The sequence below is a fragment of the Adiantum capillus-veneris genome, chromosome 23 (assembly GCF_014529385.1).
Source record: "Adiantum capillus-veneris isolate H3 chromosome 23, ASM1452938v2, whole genome shotgun sequence".
Taxonomy (NCBI): Eukaryota; Viridiplantae; Streptophyta; class Polypodiopsida; order Polypodiales; family Pteridaceae; genus Adiantum; species Adiantum capillus-veneris.
This window is the reverse complement of record NC_140953.1, coordinates 130,208,938-130,228,025: the sequence shown is the minus strand read 5'-3', so window position 1 is coordinate 130,228,025 and position 19,088 is coordinate 130,208,938. Positions and strand designations below refer to the sequence as shown.

The 19,088-nt window shown below is 40.6% G+C and overlaps 2 protein-coding genes and 1 pseudogene across 3 annotated transcripts in view; all 3 read right to left on the bottom strand.

Annotated features, from left to right (window-relative positions):
• Positions 1–8,144: 8,144 nt before the first annotated feature.
• Positions 8,145–10,121, bottom strand: LOC147428545 (uncharacterized; annotated as a pseudogene).
• A 1,788-nt stretch (positions 10,122–11,909) lies between these two features.
• On the bottom strand, positions 11,910–12,457 carry LOC147428544 (putative LRR receptor-like serine/threonine-protein kinase At3g47570). Its single transcript, XM_086496855.1, has 2 exons — positions 12,296–12,457; positions 11,910–12,179 (listed from the first exon to the last, which is right to left on the bottom strand). Exons 1-2 carry the CDS (start codon positions 12,455–12,457, stop codon positions 11,910–11,912), a joined length of 432 nt encoding a protein of 143 aa, XP_086352981.1.
• Positions 12,458–14,754: 2,297 nt separating this feature from the next.
• The window catches only part of LOC147428543 (putative protein phosphatase 2C 26), a 78,131-nt gene continuing 73,797 nt past the window's right edge, over positions 14,755–19,088 (bottom strand). For both annotated transcript variants that reach the window (XM_086497585.1, XM_086497584.1), the window contains 2 exons: positions 15,257–15,305; positions 14,755–15,158 (listed from right to left, as the gene is read on the bottom strand). In XM_086497585.1, the coding sequence (XP_086353711.1) occupies positions 14,992–15,158; positions 15,257–15,305 (216 nt within the window). In that variant the 3' untranslated portion in view covers positions 14,755–14,991. The remainder of the gene's footprint in view (positions 15,159–15,256; positions 15,306–19,088) is intronic.

Below are 19,088 nucleotides of genomic sequence, written 5' to 3'. Positions count from 1 at the left end.
TCACTGCTTTAAAGAATAAGTTTTCTATATCCAATGTAAATCGTCTATCACCATAAATTAATTTCCATTCTGCAATTTTATGGTAGGTTTAAACTGCTAGATCGTGATACTTACGTGGTTCGCTGAAGAATATCCTTGGAAAACCTAGTTCTTCACAGAATGTGTCTTTTAATAAACCAAGCCGAGGATTTCCTTCACAACGTGCAACGTGTAGGATCTTATCGTTGTAATCAATGATTTGTTGTGCTGATGTGAATTGATGAACAAGAATATCGTGATAATTCTCGTCGTCTTCATCGTTGTCATTGCACACTACAAGATGAATGGAATGTGTCTTTTGCAAAAGGGTGATATGTCGCAACCAATCCTCATTTAAACTTATTCTCTCTTTTGCGTAAAGATTAGAATGTAAAAGCTCTTTCAGCGTTTTAAGAGTGAGCAGTGGGCGTACTAGTCTGCTCAAATAACAATGGTTATATTCTAGTTTTCTCTTTAAACTTATAAGAATTCAGTTTTTCTCATTCATGAATCGTAGCAAGCTTCTTTGTGTCTCGGTAACGTTTTCCAGTACATTCACAATGCTTCCACGGAAACCATATTGTCCATCGTATGTCAACTCTCGCTTTTTTTAGAACAGTATTCGAGGTGCGATCAGCCGTTTTTCTAACTTGTTTAGTTTTTGTACAGTTTCCTTCTTGTCATTCAATCCAATTTCTTGTAAAGATTTGTAAGTTACTGTTGGTTTTCTTCTCTTTCTTTTGCAAGCTTCACAAATTTTCATAAAAGTGTCGCTAGCTTTCTTTGTTTTCGTTAACGTTATTTGGTAATTGAAAAGCACTCTATTGCAATGCTCACACAAGGTTGAAGGAGTATCCTGTATTTCCTTTAAATATGTTTCTGTAGGTGTATCATTGAAACGTAATCTATTTCTCGAGTATGATTCGTTTTCTCGAGGAGAAATATTTTGATGTGACTTTCTTAAGCGTTTTATTTTTGTTGTTATCGTTGTTTATGTATGAACAATGTTGGTTTCTTGACACAAATACTCTTCGGGGACACATTTGTTACTATCATTAGGATACAAAATCAATAGTCTGTGAAGTTTTGAAACCTCCGAAGGTGTCCAAATTTTAAATCTTTTCGAGCCTGATGCAGATTTCTGCATAGGAAACACGTATAAAGTTCTGTCAATGTCTGCGATCAGTATTTGTTGTTTCCTACCAGTATTGTTGCATGCACCGATAATAAATTTCTTTCGCTTCTTACGCTGTCCACTTTGTAAAGTCACCTCATTGCACAAGTGATTCACTCCACAAAAAATCTCGATCATTTGAATAGTCAATGCCAATGAATTCCGAGAGGTTTTTAGCAACCTGTAGACTATCCTAAGTTGTTTCGTTTGTGCCAGTGTTATTTCCTAAGAGAGTGTTAATTACGTTTGTCGATGTGGTTTGTAGGCCCATTTGAAACAAGGTATAAGCAACTAAGTTCGTTAGAAGATCCGTTGGTGCAAGTGTTGTTTCTGTAATGTATTGAAAACCAATGAATATATAAACATCCCGATCGTATGTACGCAAGATATATTCATCGACACCAAGATTTTTTAAATTGTCAACAATTGAAGCATCCATTGTTTGAGTGAATTGAATGAGCAGACAGAGAGAGAGAGAGAGAGAGAGAGAGAGAGAGAGAGAGAGAGAGAGAGAGAGAGAGAGAGAATTGGGAAGCTCGCTGTACAATAATGTGACTAATACAAAGAGGGCAACAGAGAGAAAAACTAAAGAAGTTTTTTTTGGGACTCAGAGAGAGAGAGAGAGAGAGAGAGAGAGAGAGAGAGAGAGAGAGAGAGAGAGAGAGAGAGAGAGGCAACTAGAATAATAGAGGTTTATGTTCACCGTTGCTGTGAGAGAAATAGATAGCGAGAGCAGGGGAGGGGACGAGAGAAAAAAATAAGAATACAAGAATATTTGAGGTAGGGGTAACTCATAAGAGATGAATACAATGAGTGGAGAGGAGAGGAGGGGAGGAGGAACCACTAGAGCTCTATTGAAAACACCAGATTTGAAAGAGAGAGAGAGAGAGAGAGAGAGAGAGAGTTGTGTGTGTATGTGCGAAAGGAGGATGGACGAAAGAGGGGATGAGAGATCAATCCATCTAATAAAAAACGAGTTTCTTATCCGACTGTAGCCAGGGAAAAGAATAGTGGGAGGAAGATGCGGATGATCGAAAATAGTGAAGCTCTATATGCAATACAAGAACTGACAAACACAAGAAAGGGAGTCTTTATGGACAATATTGAAAGAGAGAGAGAGAGAGAGAGAGAGAGAGAGAGAGAGAGAGAGACCAAAAATGTTGAAAATAATGTCCCCTTTATACAGTCATATTTTAGAGAGAGAGAGAGAGAGAGAGAGAGAGAGAGAGAGGAGAAAAGAAAAGACGACCGAATCACTAACGACACGAGGGAAAGAGTGAACAAGAGAGAGAGAGAGAGAGAGAGAGAGAGAGAGAGAGAGAGAGAGAGAGAGAGATGCGAGAAGGAAACCTTTAAAACCTTATAACGCAGTTGCAAGTATTTTTACAGAGGTTTTTTTTACAAGGGTTTTTTTACAAGGCTGTTTTAATGCATTCAAGACTCTACTTTATGCAAACCCGGAAAACTAGCTCGTGAATCTTCAAGAGCTTTACCAATATTATTTATATACGATGGTAGACCCCTATTCTGCTTCTAAGAACTTTACCCTTGGTGAAAAGCAATCAGATTTCTTGTAAGATTGATTTTGAATGTGCCGGTGCGTGTTGTCAATGCCAAGATCTCTCTTGCAACTATTGGACTTTTAGAATACAAGCTTTGAAAATTCCTTCCCAAAGCCAAGACCTCATCAACAATGAGACCAACTAGTTGTGCAAAAATGACAGGGCCTTCCCTTGGCTTGATCTTTACTTGAAGTTTGGGAATCTCATAGCACACGTTAAATGATGTGAATTTTTTCTTTACCCTAAAAAATGCAAAGGATTTTAATATGCAAGACTTACAGTTGCTCCATCCTTGGGAGTAGAACCGTCAGCCACTAGTAGCTCTCCACGTGTGGAGTTGGCATAGATTTCAAAATTCTCACTCTTAATAACAACAAAAGCAAGCGTACCCAAGTAACTTTTTACACCACCTAGACCCACACTTATTGCCTCATCTAACTAAAATCTTATCTTCGTTTCCGGGTAAAAGCTCAAGTGGATTAAAAATGAAGCAATGCAAGTGACGATCGAGGTAGCATCCAAGTAAAGAGAGAAAGGCGATGTTCCACCATTCGTTTGCCTTGTTCTTTGTTTTGATTGCAGAACCCTCTATCCGCACAAAACTACCAACACTTAGAAAGGAAGCAAATTGACTTATTAGAGATGAACCGACGACAACAGTGACTGTGGTGGAGTTGTATGAATCCACAAGATTCAATGTTTGTAGGCAATTTAAAATTGTAGTGTCGTAGTAAGCTTTGAACCAATAGTAACAACAGAAAAGTTTTACCAGTTCTAGTACCTCCAGTAAGAAATTATTGTATTGCTTTGTCTGGATTTGTTCATTTTCTCAGCATGATATCATCGAACAGAAGACGTTGTTGGGTATTTAGAATTCGTAAGACTTCATGATATTGTTCATTTGAAATCGCGATTAGCTTTGTTATTGCTAGTTTTCTATTGTTGATAGTGTTCAACTCTGGAAGATTTGAAGCGATGTTGTCTTGCATGTTTTCATGTGAAGAAGCAAAGGAACGTGATGTCGATGCTGTTGCAGTTTGCGAGATACTATTTTCATCTACAATGTCTTTGTTGAATTTTTTCTTGTTATAGGACACAAGATCTAGATGACGTTTATATACATCTTCCCATGTTTCAGAGCAATGAAGATGCTGGTTCTCGTCGTTGTGCCAAGGTAAATATAACAAACATTGTTCTCGATAAAAGTTATCAGGATCTTTATGTTTGTCGTATCGGACATAACGAATGATTCAGTTGTCTCTCAATGAAACAATTTTACATTTACAGTGCTTGTAGCATGAACAAAATTCTGTCAAGCAGATATTGTGCAAGTGCGTTGGTCTTTTGCTATATTTGTCGACGATGTTCTCGAAAAATATGTCTCTACTGTCTGGATCTAATTGTTTGAGTGTTTCTTTTCATATCAAAATGAGTGAACCTTCCTCAAGAGGATTTGTTTTGATGAAAATAAATTCTCTAGTTAGCTGAGGTGTATTTTCAATCCATATTAGACCATGATCATGTTCTTAATTGCTGCATATTCAAATTGTGTTTCCAATGCGTTGTAATCTTTCAACAGTGTTGGCATTATTGGCGGTACAAACATCTATCTCAACTTTAATAGTTGTTATTAATGTACTATCCATTTTTGTTATGTATGATGAGCAGTATATAGCAGCTCCGTACGCGTTCACTATATATTGGATGTCGATGTAAGCGTTCCATAATTTTGAAATTTTTGGATTGAAACCGTGTGTAAAAATGTCTTCTATTCTTCGTCTCATCAGCACAGTCAGTATCAAAATTTTTGATCGAATTGCCAATATGTAATCGTCGAAAGGAAGATCTAATTTCTTTAGCCAATCCTCAAAAACAGTTTTTTATAATTCTTCGGTTTTGGTTGTTTCGAGGAATTCTTTGATTTTCTTAAGATTTCTTTTGTGTTGTTTGTTATTCTTTTCTTCTTCTTGCAATGGTCTAAGTATACAAGTATACAGCATCGGGCATCGGAGAAAATCAAAGCAATATCTCTTTCCTTTTTTAAGCAAGTTTTTCGATGTGAGTGTTGTTGAACGTTGCTCAAATCTTCCCGAAGAAGGTTCTTGTCAGTGCTAATGCATTTGTCAATGAATTTCGTTACGCTATTTGCTTTTGTATCAGTTAGCTGAGGTGTATTTTCAATCCATATTAAACCATGATCATGTTGACTACCACGACTTTGGAATTTGGTCACAAAAAAATAATCTTTCACTTTTCCTCCGAGTATGTTGCTGTCTTTCTTGAGTAGTTTTTTCAAGCTTCGACATTTGTGCAAATAATATCTGGAACATGTTATTGGGTCTGATCGAATTTTCTATTTCGTTGTCATCTTTGGTTATAAAAGTGAGTTTTTTTAAACAGTTGATTAGTTCTTTCCAGCATCTCTCTTCAGCCAAGAAAGTAACAAAGAAGGTAGGAGGACCTAGCTGTCTTATTATCGCGAAGATATTTTTCTTTATTTTTTGTTTATAATCTGGAGAAGTTCTCAAAGCTTCGTATTCTCCGTAACCTATCTTTGATCGAATAATTTTGTTGACGTTTATATCATGCAACACATCTCGTGCATAAAGAACGGTCCCTTCAAGCTTGACCTTTCTCAGATGAACCCATATAGACGAAATAATTTGTTGGGTCATTATTTTCACTTCTTTAAAGAATAATTTTTCTATATCCAATACAAATCATCTATCACCATGAAGTAATTCTCATTTTATAATTTTATGGTAGTTTTTAACTGCTAGATCGTGATACTTACGTGGTTCACCAAAGAATATCCTTGGAAAACCTAGTTCTTCACAGAATGTGTCTTTTAATAAACCAAGTAAATGATTTCCTTCACAAGGTACAACATGTAGGATCTTATCGTTGTAATCAATGATTTGTTGTGCTGATGTGAATTGATGAACGAGAATATCGTCATAATTCGTCGTTGTCATTACACACTGCAAGATGAATGAAATGTGTCTTTTGCAAAAGGGTGATATGTCGCAACCAATCCTCATTTAAACTTATGCTCTCTTTTATTCTATTTTTCTCTTTAGACCTATAAGAATTGAGTTTTCCTCATTGATGAATCGTGGCAAACTTCTTTGTGTTTTGGTAATGTTTGCCAGTACATCCACAATGCTTCCACGTAAACCATATTGTCCATCGTATGTCAACTCTCGTATTTTTTAAAACAGTATTTGAGGTGCGATCGGTCTTTTTTCTAACTTGTTTAGTTTTTGTACAGTTTCCTTCTTGTCATTCAATCCAGTTTCTTGTAAAGATTTGTAAGTTACTGCTGGTTTTCTTCTCTTTCTTTTGCAAGCTTCACAAATTTACATAACAGTGTCGCTAGCTTTCTTTGTTTTCATTAACATTATTTGGGAATTGAAAAGCAGTCTATTGTAATGCTCACACAAGGTTAAAGAAATATCTTGTATTTCCTTTTAATACGTTTTTGTAGGTGTATCATTGAAACGTAATCTCTCGAGTATGATTCATTTTTCGGAGGAGGAATATTTTGTTGTGACTTTCTTAAACATTTTATTTTTGTTGTTATCGTTGTTTATGTACGAACTATGTTGGTTTCTTGACACAAATACTCTTCGGCGACACATTTGTTACTATCATTAGGATACAAAATCAACAGTATGTGAAGTTTTGAAACCTCCGAAGGTGTCCAAATTTCAAATCTTTTCAAGCCTGATGCAGATCTGTGCAAAGGAAACACGTATAAAGTTCCGTCAATGTCTACGATCAGTATTTGTTGTTTCCTACCAGCATTGCTGCATGCACCGACAATAAATTTCTTTTGCTTCTTGCGTTGTCCACTTTGTAAAGTCACCTCAATGCACAAGTGATTCGCTCCACAAAAAAGCTCGATCATTTGAATAGTCAATGCCAATGAATTGTGAGAGGTTTTTAGCAACCTGTAGACTATCGTAAGGTGTTTCGTTTGCGCCAGTGGTATTTCCTAAGAGAGTGTTAATTACGTTTGTCGATGTGGTTTGTAGTCCAATTTAAAACAATGTATAAGCAGCTAAATTTGTTAGAAGATCCATTGGTGCAAGTGTTGTTTCTGTAATGTATTGAAAAACATTGAATATGTTAACATCCAAACGGTATGTACGCAAGAAATATTCATTGACACCAAGATTTTTTAAATTGTCAACAATGGAAGCATCCATTGTTTGAGTGAATTGAATGAGCACAGAGAGAGAGAGAGAGAGAGAGAGAGAGAGAGATTGAATTATCGTCCACGGAGGTCATATATGACCTATGGGACCAGAAACAAAACAGTACAAAGAATTTCCTCTGATACCAGTTAAGGACTGAGGGTCCATCGAGTGGTGAAAAAAGATAAGGTGGGATGAACAAAAACCTAAGATGAGATAGGTGAGGAGGGGGAAGCCGGTTTGGGAGTTCGAAACTCTTGGATGATAGCTTTACCTCCTCGAAAAGCTTTCCATTACCTATTTTCACTCTCTCTCTCTCTCTCTCTCTCTCTCTCTCTCTCTCTCTCTCGATCTCTCGACAATAATGTAACTGGTACAGAGAGGGCAACAGAGAAAAACTAAAGAAGTTTTTTTTTTTTGGATTCTTCGAGAGAGAGAGAGAGAGAGAGAGAGAGAGAGAGAGAGAGAGAGAGAGAGAGAGGCCACAGAATAATAGAGGTTTATGTCCACCGTTGCTGTGAGAGAAATAGATAGCGGGAGCAGAGGAGGGGACGAGAGAAAAAAATAGAATACAAGAATATCTTAGGTAGGCGGAACTCACAAGAGAAGAATACAATGAGTAGAGAGGAGAGGAAAAGGGGAGGAACCACTAGAAAAAGTAGAGCTCTATTGAAAACACCATATTTGAAAGAGAGAGAGAGAGAGAGAGAGAGAGAGAGAGAGAGAGAGTTGTGTGTGTATGTGCGTAAGGAGGATCGACGAAAGAGGGGGGGAGGGGGGGATGAGAGATCAATCCAGCTAATAAAAAACAAGTTTCTTATCCGACTGTAGCCAGGGAAAAGGATACTGGGAGGAAGATGCGGATGACCGGAAATAGTGAAGCCCTATGTGCAATACTAGAATTGACAAACACAAGAAAGGGAGTCTTTATGGACAATATTGAAAGAGAGAGAGAAAGAGAGAGAGACCAAAAATGTTGGAAATACACGGGTCCCTTTATACATTCATATTTTTGAGACAGAGAGAGAGGAGAAAAGAAAAGACGATCGAATCACTAACGACACGAGAGAAAGAGTGAACGAGGAGAGAGAGAGAGAGAGAGAGAGAGAGAGAGAGAGAGAGAGAGAGAGAGAAGGAAACCTTTAAAACCTTATAACGCAGCTGCAAGTGTTTTTATAGAGGTTTGTTTTTACAAGGGTTTTTTGACAAGGCTGTTTTGATGCATTCAAAACTACTTTATGCAAACCAAGAAAACTAACCGTGACTCTTCAAGAGCTTTACCAATATTATGTATATACAATGGTAGACCCCTATTCTGCTTCCAAGACCTTTACCCTGGGTAAAAAGCAGTCAGTGTTGTCGATGCCAAGATCTCTCTTGCAACTGTCGGACTTTTAGAATACAAGCTTTGAAAAGTCTTGCCCAAAGCCAAGACCTCATCAACAATGAGACCAACTAGTTGTGCAGAAATGACAAGGCCTTCGTTTACCTTTATCTTTACTTGAAGTTTGAGAATCTCGTAGCTTGTAGTCGTCTTTTGGTAAGTGTTATAGAATAAACCCTCTGTGGTTTTATGAACCTTTTTCAATTTGCAGATGGGGCACAATGTCTCCAAGAGAACACCATTTATGTTAGACAAACGCAAGACGCCGAACACCTGCAGGGCAAAAGTGAGAATTAAGAAACACAAAGCAAGTTAACAACACAATTTCTAACCAACTAAGTTACCCAACATTACCTGCTTCCCATAACCGAAACTCTCAACCTGTGTCTTGTAAGTCTATAAGAGATCAGACTACAGACGCTTGCTGTGAACAGGCACCAAGATTGTAAGATCCAAGACAGACAACGTATTCTCACGGCCTAAGAAAGCCTCGATATTCCTTGCAACGAAAGTTTTCACTTCTCCATTGTCAATATCCCTTCTGATAGACTTATACTCTTCTTTGCGATCATTGACAAAAGTCAATTGAAAAAGGCACAAGATTTTAATATGCGAGACTTACAGTTGCTGGATCCTTGGGATTAGAATCGCCAATCACCAGTAGCTCTCCATGTGTGGAGTTGGCGTAGATTTCAAAATTCTCACTCTTAATAACAACAAAAGCAAACATACCCAAGTAACTTTTCGCACCACCTACACCGGCACTTACCGCCTCATTTAAGAAAAATCTTATATTCGTTTCCGAGTAGAAGCTCAAGTGGATTGGAAATGAAGCAATGCAAGTGACGATCGAGGTAGCATCCAAGTAAAGAGAGAAACGTGATGTTCCACCGTTTGCCTTGTTCTTTGTTTTGATTGCAAAACCCTCTATCCGCACAAAACTACCAACACTTAGAAAGGAAGCAAATTGACTTAGAGATGAACCGACGACGACAGTGTGACTTTGTTGGAGTTGTGCGAATCCACAAGATCAACCTTGAAGAACTTCACAATTTTGGGATCGAAAAGCTTGTATGTACCATAATTGTTTAGCACTTAATCCTAAATTGCAAATCTAGGAGTGATGTCACAGAGGTCTGTTATATGCAAAAAAAGGCACATTATGTTCTACAATAGGAGGTTCTTGTTGCGAAAAAGGGTTGACTTTCACTTCATCGTCTTCAGTATCAATTAAAGCATCTACAAAACAATATATAAGAACATGAAAATCTATTCACATCAAAAGATAGAGGTAGATAGTCAATGTTTTTGGTTTTATATATATCGTACCTCTCGATCTTAACAATAGCCATCTTTGCTTTTTACGCTTTCGAGCATCTAACTTGTGCACCTAATGTAAAAGATGGAACATTTCAAAATACACAAAACCAACCAATCTTGTATAGGCTTTCTTCAAAAGAAGGTAGAATTTATCGTATCGCAAGCTTGCCCTTTGCCCTTTGAGAGAGAGAGTTGGATAATGAACTTCGGTTCAGTGTACACACTACGCTTGCGAGAAGTTGTCGGAGTGCTTACAGATGACTCACTCACATCAATCCGTACACATTCACGTTTAGAAGTTTCACTTTTTAGATGTACAATACGTGCAATGCTATCATTTTTTCTTGGCTCTACGAAACGAATATGTTTTAAGTAAGAACACCAAAAGCACAAAGAATACCATAACACCCATACTCCATACCGTGAATCTCCATGCTTTGTTTGCAACCACAACTATAAGCCATATTTCAACACGCTTATTTGCTTTGTCTACATGACACAAACAAATATAAAGACTGAGAACACTTTCCAACTATGATTCTATCACCTATCATCCAAACTAAATTCACAAAGAAAAGGGGATCAGAAAACAGGGAGAAGGGAGGTTGGACAGGGGAAGAGGGGGGGAGGGGGGGGATTCAATGGCGTTTTGAAGCAATAAGAAACTTTATTGTATCACCGATCCAACATAGAGTAGTGCCACATGAGACAAATAGTAATGGAGAGCAAGAAAAGTGAATGTCATTTCTTTTTTAGCAATGAGACAAGCTATATTGCACCACCAACCCACCATAAAGCACGAGACTATAAAGAAAACCAATGATGCACAATTTACATTCTTTTAAGCTCGAACGGAGTTAAACAGGGACAGAGGGAGGGGGTGGGGGGTGGAGAGAGAGAGAGAGAGAGAGAGAGAGAGAGAGAGAGAGACTAGTGTAAGATGTAACGTTGCAATGTTGAGGGCACCTAGTCAAAGGAGAGAAGATTTCACTTAAGAGAGAGAGAGAGAGAGAGAGAGAGAGAGAGACAGGGGGATGGGGGATCGACATTGGGAATGCCTCATGAGACTCCTGACACACGATGAGTCAACATTTTAAATCACGCGAACATTTTTTTAGACAAAGGAAAAGAAAAGAAGAGAGATCAGCAAAAAAGAAAAGGGGGAAGGGAGTGCTCGACATGAGCTAAGCATGTTCACACATAGCGTACATAACAAAACCCCACCCTCAGTCCCTTAAACGACAAAGACCAAGCATTGCACACGCAAAAGAACACGCACAAATGAAGGGACACAGACCAAGCAAACACACAATAAACATTGTCTTGCAAAAGAAAACAGATGATTAGAAGGCCTTCACTGCATATCTCAACCGGCCCGCCTTTAGATCCCTTTCCCACTAAACATTCAATGGCCACAAGCAACATATGCAAGTGATAACGCGAGACACAGTAAAACCTAACAACACAACCATCAGCAACAAAAAACCACTCCAAACATGACAACAAATGAAACAAGTATCCCCAAAAGTCGAGGTGGACCACGTGCCCATGCACACGAGAATTCATGCACCGAAGTAGTGGACACAAGAAGTACTAGCCTGCAAAAGCAAGAAACTTATCACAGCAAACCGAAGTCAAGATGCCCGCATGTCCCTATTAAAATCCAAAACAAAAAGCACATTCGTGTCATCTATAAATCTTTAAGCATGCTTCAAAAAAATATCAGAACGCAATCAACAGCATGGAATCACACTGAGCCTTTTATAATAGAATATCTATACACATAAATATACAAGCATTGTATGCATCTTTCTGTGTAAAACATTTTCATGTATTTGTGCAAATGAATGCACCTGATCACGAGAAAAAGAACATATTCCTGCTATCTACAAATCTTTGACCATGCTTTAAAAAAAAAAAAACCAGAACACAGTGAACAGTATGACTCAAAAAGCAGTCAACAGCACCGAATCACACTAAGGCCTTCAGCAAACCTTTCACCTGGCAATGCACCTAACCACCAGCAAAAGAACAAGGGCAAATGCATTGCGAGCTATGTCTTCATCTTTCAGTGCATCCAAGAAATCGCTGCTGGTGAAAGATAGCCTTCCAAATGCAGTGAGTCTCCATGGCCACTCATCCTTATCTTCAAATGTGTCTTTGCTGCAGAATCGACCTCCATATTGCTTGAAGAGGCACCGTCCAACCAGCCACATCAGCTCCAGGCTTCTCTTCGTACTTTTGCCTGAAAGCTAGCTGCCATCCCCAAACTCAATGCATGAGCGGGGTAGCATGCCCCCACACAAATAAGGATCGCCAAGAAATGAGCCAAGGCTGGCAGATTTGAACATGCTCTCTAGAGAGATTGGACCCGACAGGTTATTGTAAGAGACATTGAAAGCCTCTAGTGTGGTCAAATTTTGAAACCGATGGGGAATCTCTCTACCAAGGTAGTTTTGGGAGAGGTGAAGGACTCCCAAATTGGGTGTGCTTGCAAGCTCCGGCTGGACACCTCCTGTGAGCTGATTATGTTGCAGGTCTGTGGCGATCAATTTCTCGCAATTGCTCAGGCTTGCCGGTATATTTCCTGCGAGAGAATTTTGCGACAAAGGGAGGTCAGTTGAGGATTGCATGATACCTCAAAATCAGATGGGATAGTCCCAGTGAGGTTGTTCCCACTGGCAAGGAAGTTCTGTACGTTGAGGAGCTGCCACATATTTGCTGGAAGCCCTCCACTAATCCAGTCAAAAGAAAGATCAATATAATCGAGCTTCGAGGAGTTGCTGATATCAGTCGGCATGCATCCTGGTAGCTCATTGTTTTGAAACTCGAACTTGGTAAGCTTCGGAAGAAAGCAGGAATGCTACCTGTGAGCATATTGTCCTGCACACGCATTCGAAGACGCGATTGGCAGCTTGCAAGGCTTTCAAAAATGGATCCGGAGATGCGATTGGAGAACATGATGAGCTTGGCGAGGTTTGAATGCAGGCATAAATCAAAAGGGACGGGGTCCTCAAGGAAATTTCAACCCATTCCATCCCTCTCTAGAACCCCTGCGGGCTTTCTCTCTTCTCGTTGCCCCCCTCGTTTGGGTTGCCTATTTGGTGACTTTCACTCTCAGCCAAGCAAGCAGGCCCTTCAAAGCATAACAACGCAATAAATGTAGCAAGGTGTACTCAGGCTTTCACAGTAAAAAAAAAAATCAAAGCAGGGGCCAGTGGGTCTCGCCACTCTCTCTCAAAGAGCCCATCATCCGGCCTCATTTGGATTGCCTATTTGGTGCCTGTGAGCACCTTCAAGCCAAGCAAGCAAGCCCTTCAAGGTATAGCAACACCAGACCATATCACCAGTTAGACGAGATCAACTTATCAGGTTTGAAACTCAGCATTTTAGTGTATCAAGACTGAAATTCAGCATTCAGCTTCATAGTCCGCTCAGCGATTGGCAACAGTGGCCATCTCAAAATGTATTTTTGATCGTGCCAAGGCTTTCAAGCGTATTCATGATCAAAATGCAGCTGCAACCTGGCGGTGTGAAACTTTATACTAATTTACCTTATCCTATTGCCGAGCCCACAGTCACCACCGCAGCCCTCCCCAAAATCTTAACCCTGGCTATTCAAAACCGAAGAATGAAACAGAAAAACAAGCAAGTAACAAGCAGCATGCAGCAATACTTTCACACACACCGCCCCCATGCAGCCGAGCAACCTCATCCATCCACATACAACAAGCAACAAGAAACACACAACACAGGCAAAAAATAAAATACATGAAAACAAAAACATACAATCAAGCAAACAAACAAGAGATTGAAAGCAAAAACCTGTGTAAAAAGAAAGGTAGAAACAAAGAAAACTCCGCAAGCCAGAGAATAGCAAGGAAAAAATAAAAGCAGGGGCTCGCTGGTCGAGGGAGCGTAGGATACATTTACAGAGTATGCTCCTTTTTACATTCAGGATGTATGGACACAAGTCAAGGAAACAGTGACGACACCACCACCATCCTGTGGGACAGTGCAGACCGGTTCACAATTACTATAATTTTATGTTTTTCCATGATAGACATACTAGGCGATAGTAGTTGAAAAGGGATTACAAACAGTATCTTTTTCTTCATTTCAGATTGAATGGCCGAGAGAGAGATTAGAAGAGACGACAGAACAGTGCCAAGAACAAAACACGGCTGCCATTTGCAGGTTATATACATCCCATAAGACAACAGCACATTCCATACATAAATATACCCAAACACATGCTCAAGAAGAAGAGCAGTACCTGATACACAAGCCTCAAATGCACCTCACAGTCCCAACCTCAAAACCCACCCATTTAAGCCCGCCACAGACCATAGCCAGAAATGGGAACCTCACATGAAGCCAGAAATGGTTACCTCACATGAAGCCATCCCGCAATGATGAGCCAGATCCAGTGTCGATCGAGGAGCATGGGCACAGCATGGCATGCCTGCCAGACATTGGAGCCTCTGTCGAAGGTGGACATCAGCGCGCACGCAAGCAAATACAGAGCCATCCCCGAATCTGCACACGCGCGGAGCAGAGAAAGCGAGGGCACAGGGGCCGCCATCACGCGACTCGCGCACAGTAGAAAGGGGTAAATTTCCAAAAGGGGGGGAGGTAAGGTGTCTCCTTCCGACCAATGAGGGGGGGACACATACATGCCCCAACTTTGAGCCAAACACTAAGGCTGCTAGTATGGCAGGCCAAAAATGGGAAACCCCACTATCTCGCCCAAAATGATCGGATGAAACCACCTCGTGCTGTCTATATGCACTGGAGTGGGTGGCCAGCCCGGAACAACCACTAGCCATACAAGAATGCCAAAATTGTTGAAGCAACAGGCAATGAAACTCTTAACACAAAGGCCCCCCCCCCCCATTGACCATGTTTAGTTGCTTAGCCATGGGCAAGGTCTCCACAAGCAAGACTACTATTTTACCCCTCAACCCTAATAGACTATAGCCTAGCTGCTACAAAAACCCAACGCCTTCCGACCTGGCAGCTCCAGTGAATGGGCTCTAGACCAGCTTATCGTGAATGTGGGGGTGCATAAAGACCAAGGTTCAATACCCAGCAATGTAGCTCAAAGAAAACATGATCTATTCTGATGCGATAGGCAAACAATGTGCTTAACCTTACATCCTCCCAGTACATTTCAGCCCACAATCTTTTCTGTGCGTTTGTGCAAATCATCAAGTGACCATCATACAGCAATGTGATTACAATGAGGACCTCCCCAAACATATTTTTACAAGGGCTTAGTATGTATTTACAGAGCCTGCCTTCCTGCTTGCAACCCTGCAATGGAAGCCGTGATCAGACTGCAGGTGCAAGCAGCTGGTTTGGTGAGAAATCACTATCACCTTCCTCAACAGGAAGGAGTAAAGGCTCTTCTTGAGCCAATTCAGCAGGTGGCTCTTTCGGCAACGCCGGAGAAACCACCACATGAGCCGTCAAAACTGTAATATCATCGAGCTTTCCACCTAACACAAGCCCAAAAGATAGAACATAAGAAAAACTCTAGGAAGTCCATAGCAGATTAAGTAGGACAACCCAACAACATAGGGAGCAGTGCGTTTACCAGTCAGCTTCTGGCCGAGGAGTCTCTTCCAAAGTGGTAAATTGTAACCCTGTGATGTGATTACAATGTTATCCCTATTTACACTAATAGACAACACAAACATGCGATGACATTCAAGGTGGGACGAGTATGCAGGAGTAGATAGAGCAACTCGCAAATTGAGCTACCATACAAATAAACCCATCTTGGCCCTATCATAAGACAAGAAGGATACCCAAATAAAATGTACATATACATTGCCATGGTTGCATTTCAAACGCGTTTGTAAAAAATAAACTTTTTCATAAAAAAACTCTTCAAACGTTTTATCGTCAATTAAAAACGTCAGCTTTTTTATCATTTTTGGAGGAGTTATTTTAATTTTTCTTAATTGGTTATTCTAATGGTTTGTCTTGCCATTTCAATGCTGTTTGTATACAACTTTTGAATTCCATAGTTGTAATGTTCACATGTGCTTTGTCTGTGTGAAGGGAAGTAGACATCTCGATTTATATTTCCCTTTTTCTTCTTGATTACAAAACTCCATGTTTAGGGGAACAAGCGCTTTTAATCACGTTCATTTGAAACTACCTTGATACATGCTTTCTTCTTTGGTCATTTGCACTTCAGCAGTGAAACTCGTTCAATAAGAAGTCTCATGAAGGTGTACATCTAAAAGTAATGAAAACAACACTGCTGTGAGCAACTAGCATTAAGTTGAGCGTGAAGATTGAGAACAGACAGCACACTACCACATAATTGAATGATATGTGAGAAACCCAGGGCCCAATAGAACCCAATACCTCGCCGATGCAAGTAAAGGAGTGTCTGACCACTGACTCTCGACCTCTAGTGCCGTGCCAAAACATGTAAAAGGATTATGGCTTGGCTGCTGCTATCTTATGCCGTTCTTGAGACTTTCGCAAGCCTCCTTTACATTGGCAGTCTCCAAACTCTGTTCAAAATGATCTGCTTAAAAAATCTTGTCCTTGGTGCACAAAATGGGCGAAACCTTTTTGCCACCCTTGACAATCTTAAATGGTGCCTTCCTCGTAGAAGTGTTAACATTGTTGTTGTAAGCAAACTCTCCCACTGAGTTTTGTTGTCACAAATATAGCACTTCAATAAGTCTTAACACCACAGAGTAGGTTATTTTAGGCTGCCCATCGGTCTATTGATAGGACGACAAAGAGAATTTGAGCGTAGTACCCACACTCTTACACATTGCTTCCCAAAACAAACCGGTAAACCTGGGGTCTCTATCTGAAACCTGGGGACTTCGGCATCCCATGGAACCGAAAGATGTGCGAGGAAAACAGCTTTGCCAAAGTATCGGCCTCACTATCGTCTATACTGGTACAAAGCGAACCTGCTTGCTGAACCTGTCTACAATAGTCCAGATGCTATCATGCCCACTCTGAGCCTTGGGAAAATCGAAGATGAATACTATCGTTATACTCTCCCACTGCGAAAAGATAAAGGTTAAGGGAGTAATGTCACTTTGTGCCTATCATGCTTCACTCGCATACCAAACAAGTATGCACAAACTCGTTTAAGTCCTTGAGGTGCGGCCAATAGAAGTATCTCTCAACACCCTTGAGTGTCGCCTCTATGCCCCCTATGAACAACAAAAGGAGGATTGTGACACTTCATAACCACCTTTTGCCTCAAACCGTACGTCACACACAACATGGTTTTTGCATCAAATAACCTTCCTTGAAAGAATAACTTGCAGCTGTCTACCCACTCTGTACCCTGTCAAAAACCTCACCAAAATCCGGGTCTATGGTATATTGCTATCGCATTGTATCCAAGTCTTGACAATGCACTGATGTAACAACGGATATCTGTGGCTTGCAAGTCAACACATCTGCCACTACGTTCTTCTTTCCCTTCATAGATACAATTTGAAAATGAAACTGCAACAATATGTTTGCCCATCTCATGTGATTCTCTGGAAGCTTGTTTTGGGACAAGGGGTATCATAAACTCTGATGATTCGTGTACATTGTAAATTTACCCCGAGCAAGTAATGCCTCCACTGAGCCAAAGCATGAATGACTACTAGGAACTCCTTTTCATAAATCTGTGCAACCCTCTCTGGCTTAGTCAGCATCCGACTCTCATAAGCTATAACAGGGCCTTCCTACCTTAAGACCGCACCCAAACTGTTTCCATAAACATCACCGTACACCTCAAAAGATTTCTGCAAGTCTAGCGAAATCAAAACTACCCTAGTAGGCAATTTTGCTTGAGTCTCTCAAACGCTGCAATTTGGTGATTCTCCAAGTGAATGGTACCCCTTTCTTAGTCAGGGCACGCAACAACAAAGCAATCTCTACAAATTGTTTGATGAACCGCCTAAAGTATGAGCATAATCCCAAAAAGCTCTAAACATCATACATTTCTCAATGTAGGCCAATCTCGAATAGCCACCACTTAAGCTGAATCCATGCTAACACCCTTGGACACAACAATGTCCCAAAAAATGTATCTCTAGCAGAAAGAACTCACTCTTCTTCTAGTAGATCAACAATTTATTTTGGTAGTGCATTAATGTAAGGTGCAGCGGAAGTGAATGTTGAACTTTGCTCAAGATGAGTGCTCCAAATTGTGCTCAAGGTTCTACTCACGGCCTTTAGTGAGAGAGTGCAAATGATCACAAACAAGCGGGAAACACTGTGAGTGAAGGAGTTGAGACTGAGAAATAGAGAGAGAAGAATACGACACCAGAATATTGTCAAACCCTCCTCCGAAGGCCCCACTCTCTATGGCGAGAGCGGTCTACTATTGATTGCACAAATCTCTACAATGCAATGGACTTGCCGACAATGTCGACGACGATGAGGACAACGACGAGACGGGCTGAAATCTGAAAACACTAAAGGCTGAAATCTGCAAACCTTTATCTACTGAATTATGACTCTATGTCGGTGACGACGGCGATGACGATGATGCAACGACGACGCGCTGAAAACGCAGAATTCTGTGTTTTCCGGGCTGAATCTGCAAACTTCGGTGGATCTGACCATGCGGCAAGGATCTGTTGCGGGAAGGTGAGATCTGCGAGGTTTGGGACTTCTACTGCGGTGTCTATGTGCTGAAAACTGAAAACGCTGAGGCTATGGCTGAATCTGTCGCCGCATTCTGCAAAACGCTAGGATGTTTTGCAAATGCAAAAACGCTAGGGCTGATTTCTGAGCCTGATGCAAAAATGCTAGTGATCCGCGTTGTCCTGCTATCGTCGGGTTGCTCTGCAAGATGCAAAAGGCTGGCTGGTCTGCAATTGCTGAAAACGCTGGCTGTTCTTGTGGCTGAAAACGCTATGTCTCCTGCCCGGGGGGGTCTTGCTGAGAAGGTGAATTGCTGGACACAGGTCCCTGCTGCCTCTTCTGCCAGAGAATGCTAGCGCTAGGGTTTCTTATATACATGCTTGTCAAAATTGCCCTACCCAGTTTCATAACAAAAGTCACTTAAAAATAATAAGTGAAAAATTGGCTAAAATAGGGAAAACAGGTCTATGCACTATAAAAATGCTCCCGATGGGTTCTGACTGTAATCTGATGATCATGCTGTGTGAAACCAGAGGATATGCATCTACTCTTAAGTGTCTGGACATGCACGGTCTGCGAACAGAATCACAAAAGTGCCAGAACACTTCTTAATCTAGGCTAACTGAAGTGAACTGAACCCTTGCCATGAAGTAGCTTGTCCACGTACACATATGGTTAGATGTGCACGTGACAATTAAACGCTTGATACAAATGCTTTCGATATTCTTCTTCACTCTTGGAGAACGTGCCCACAAACTCCCTATGCTCGTGTCCTTCGTCGTGTTGAACGTTGCATGAGC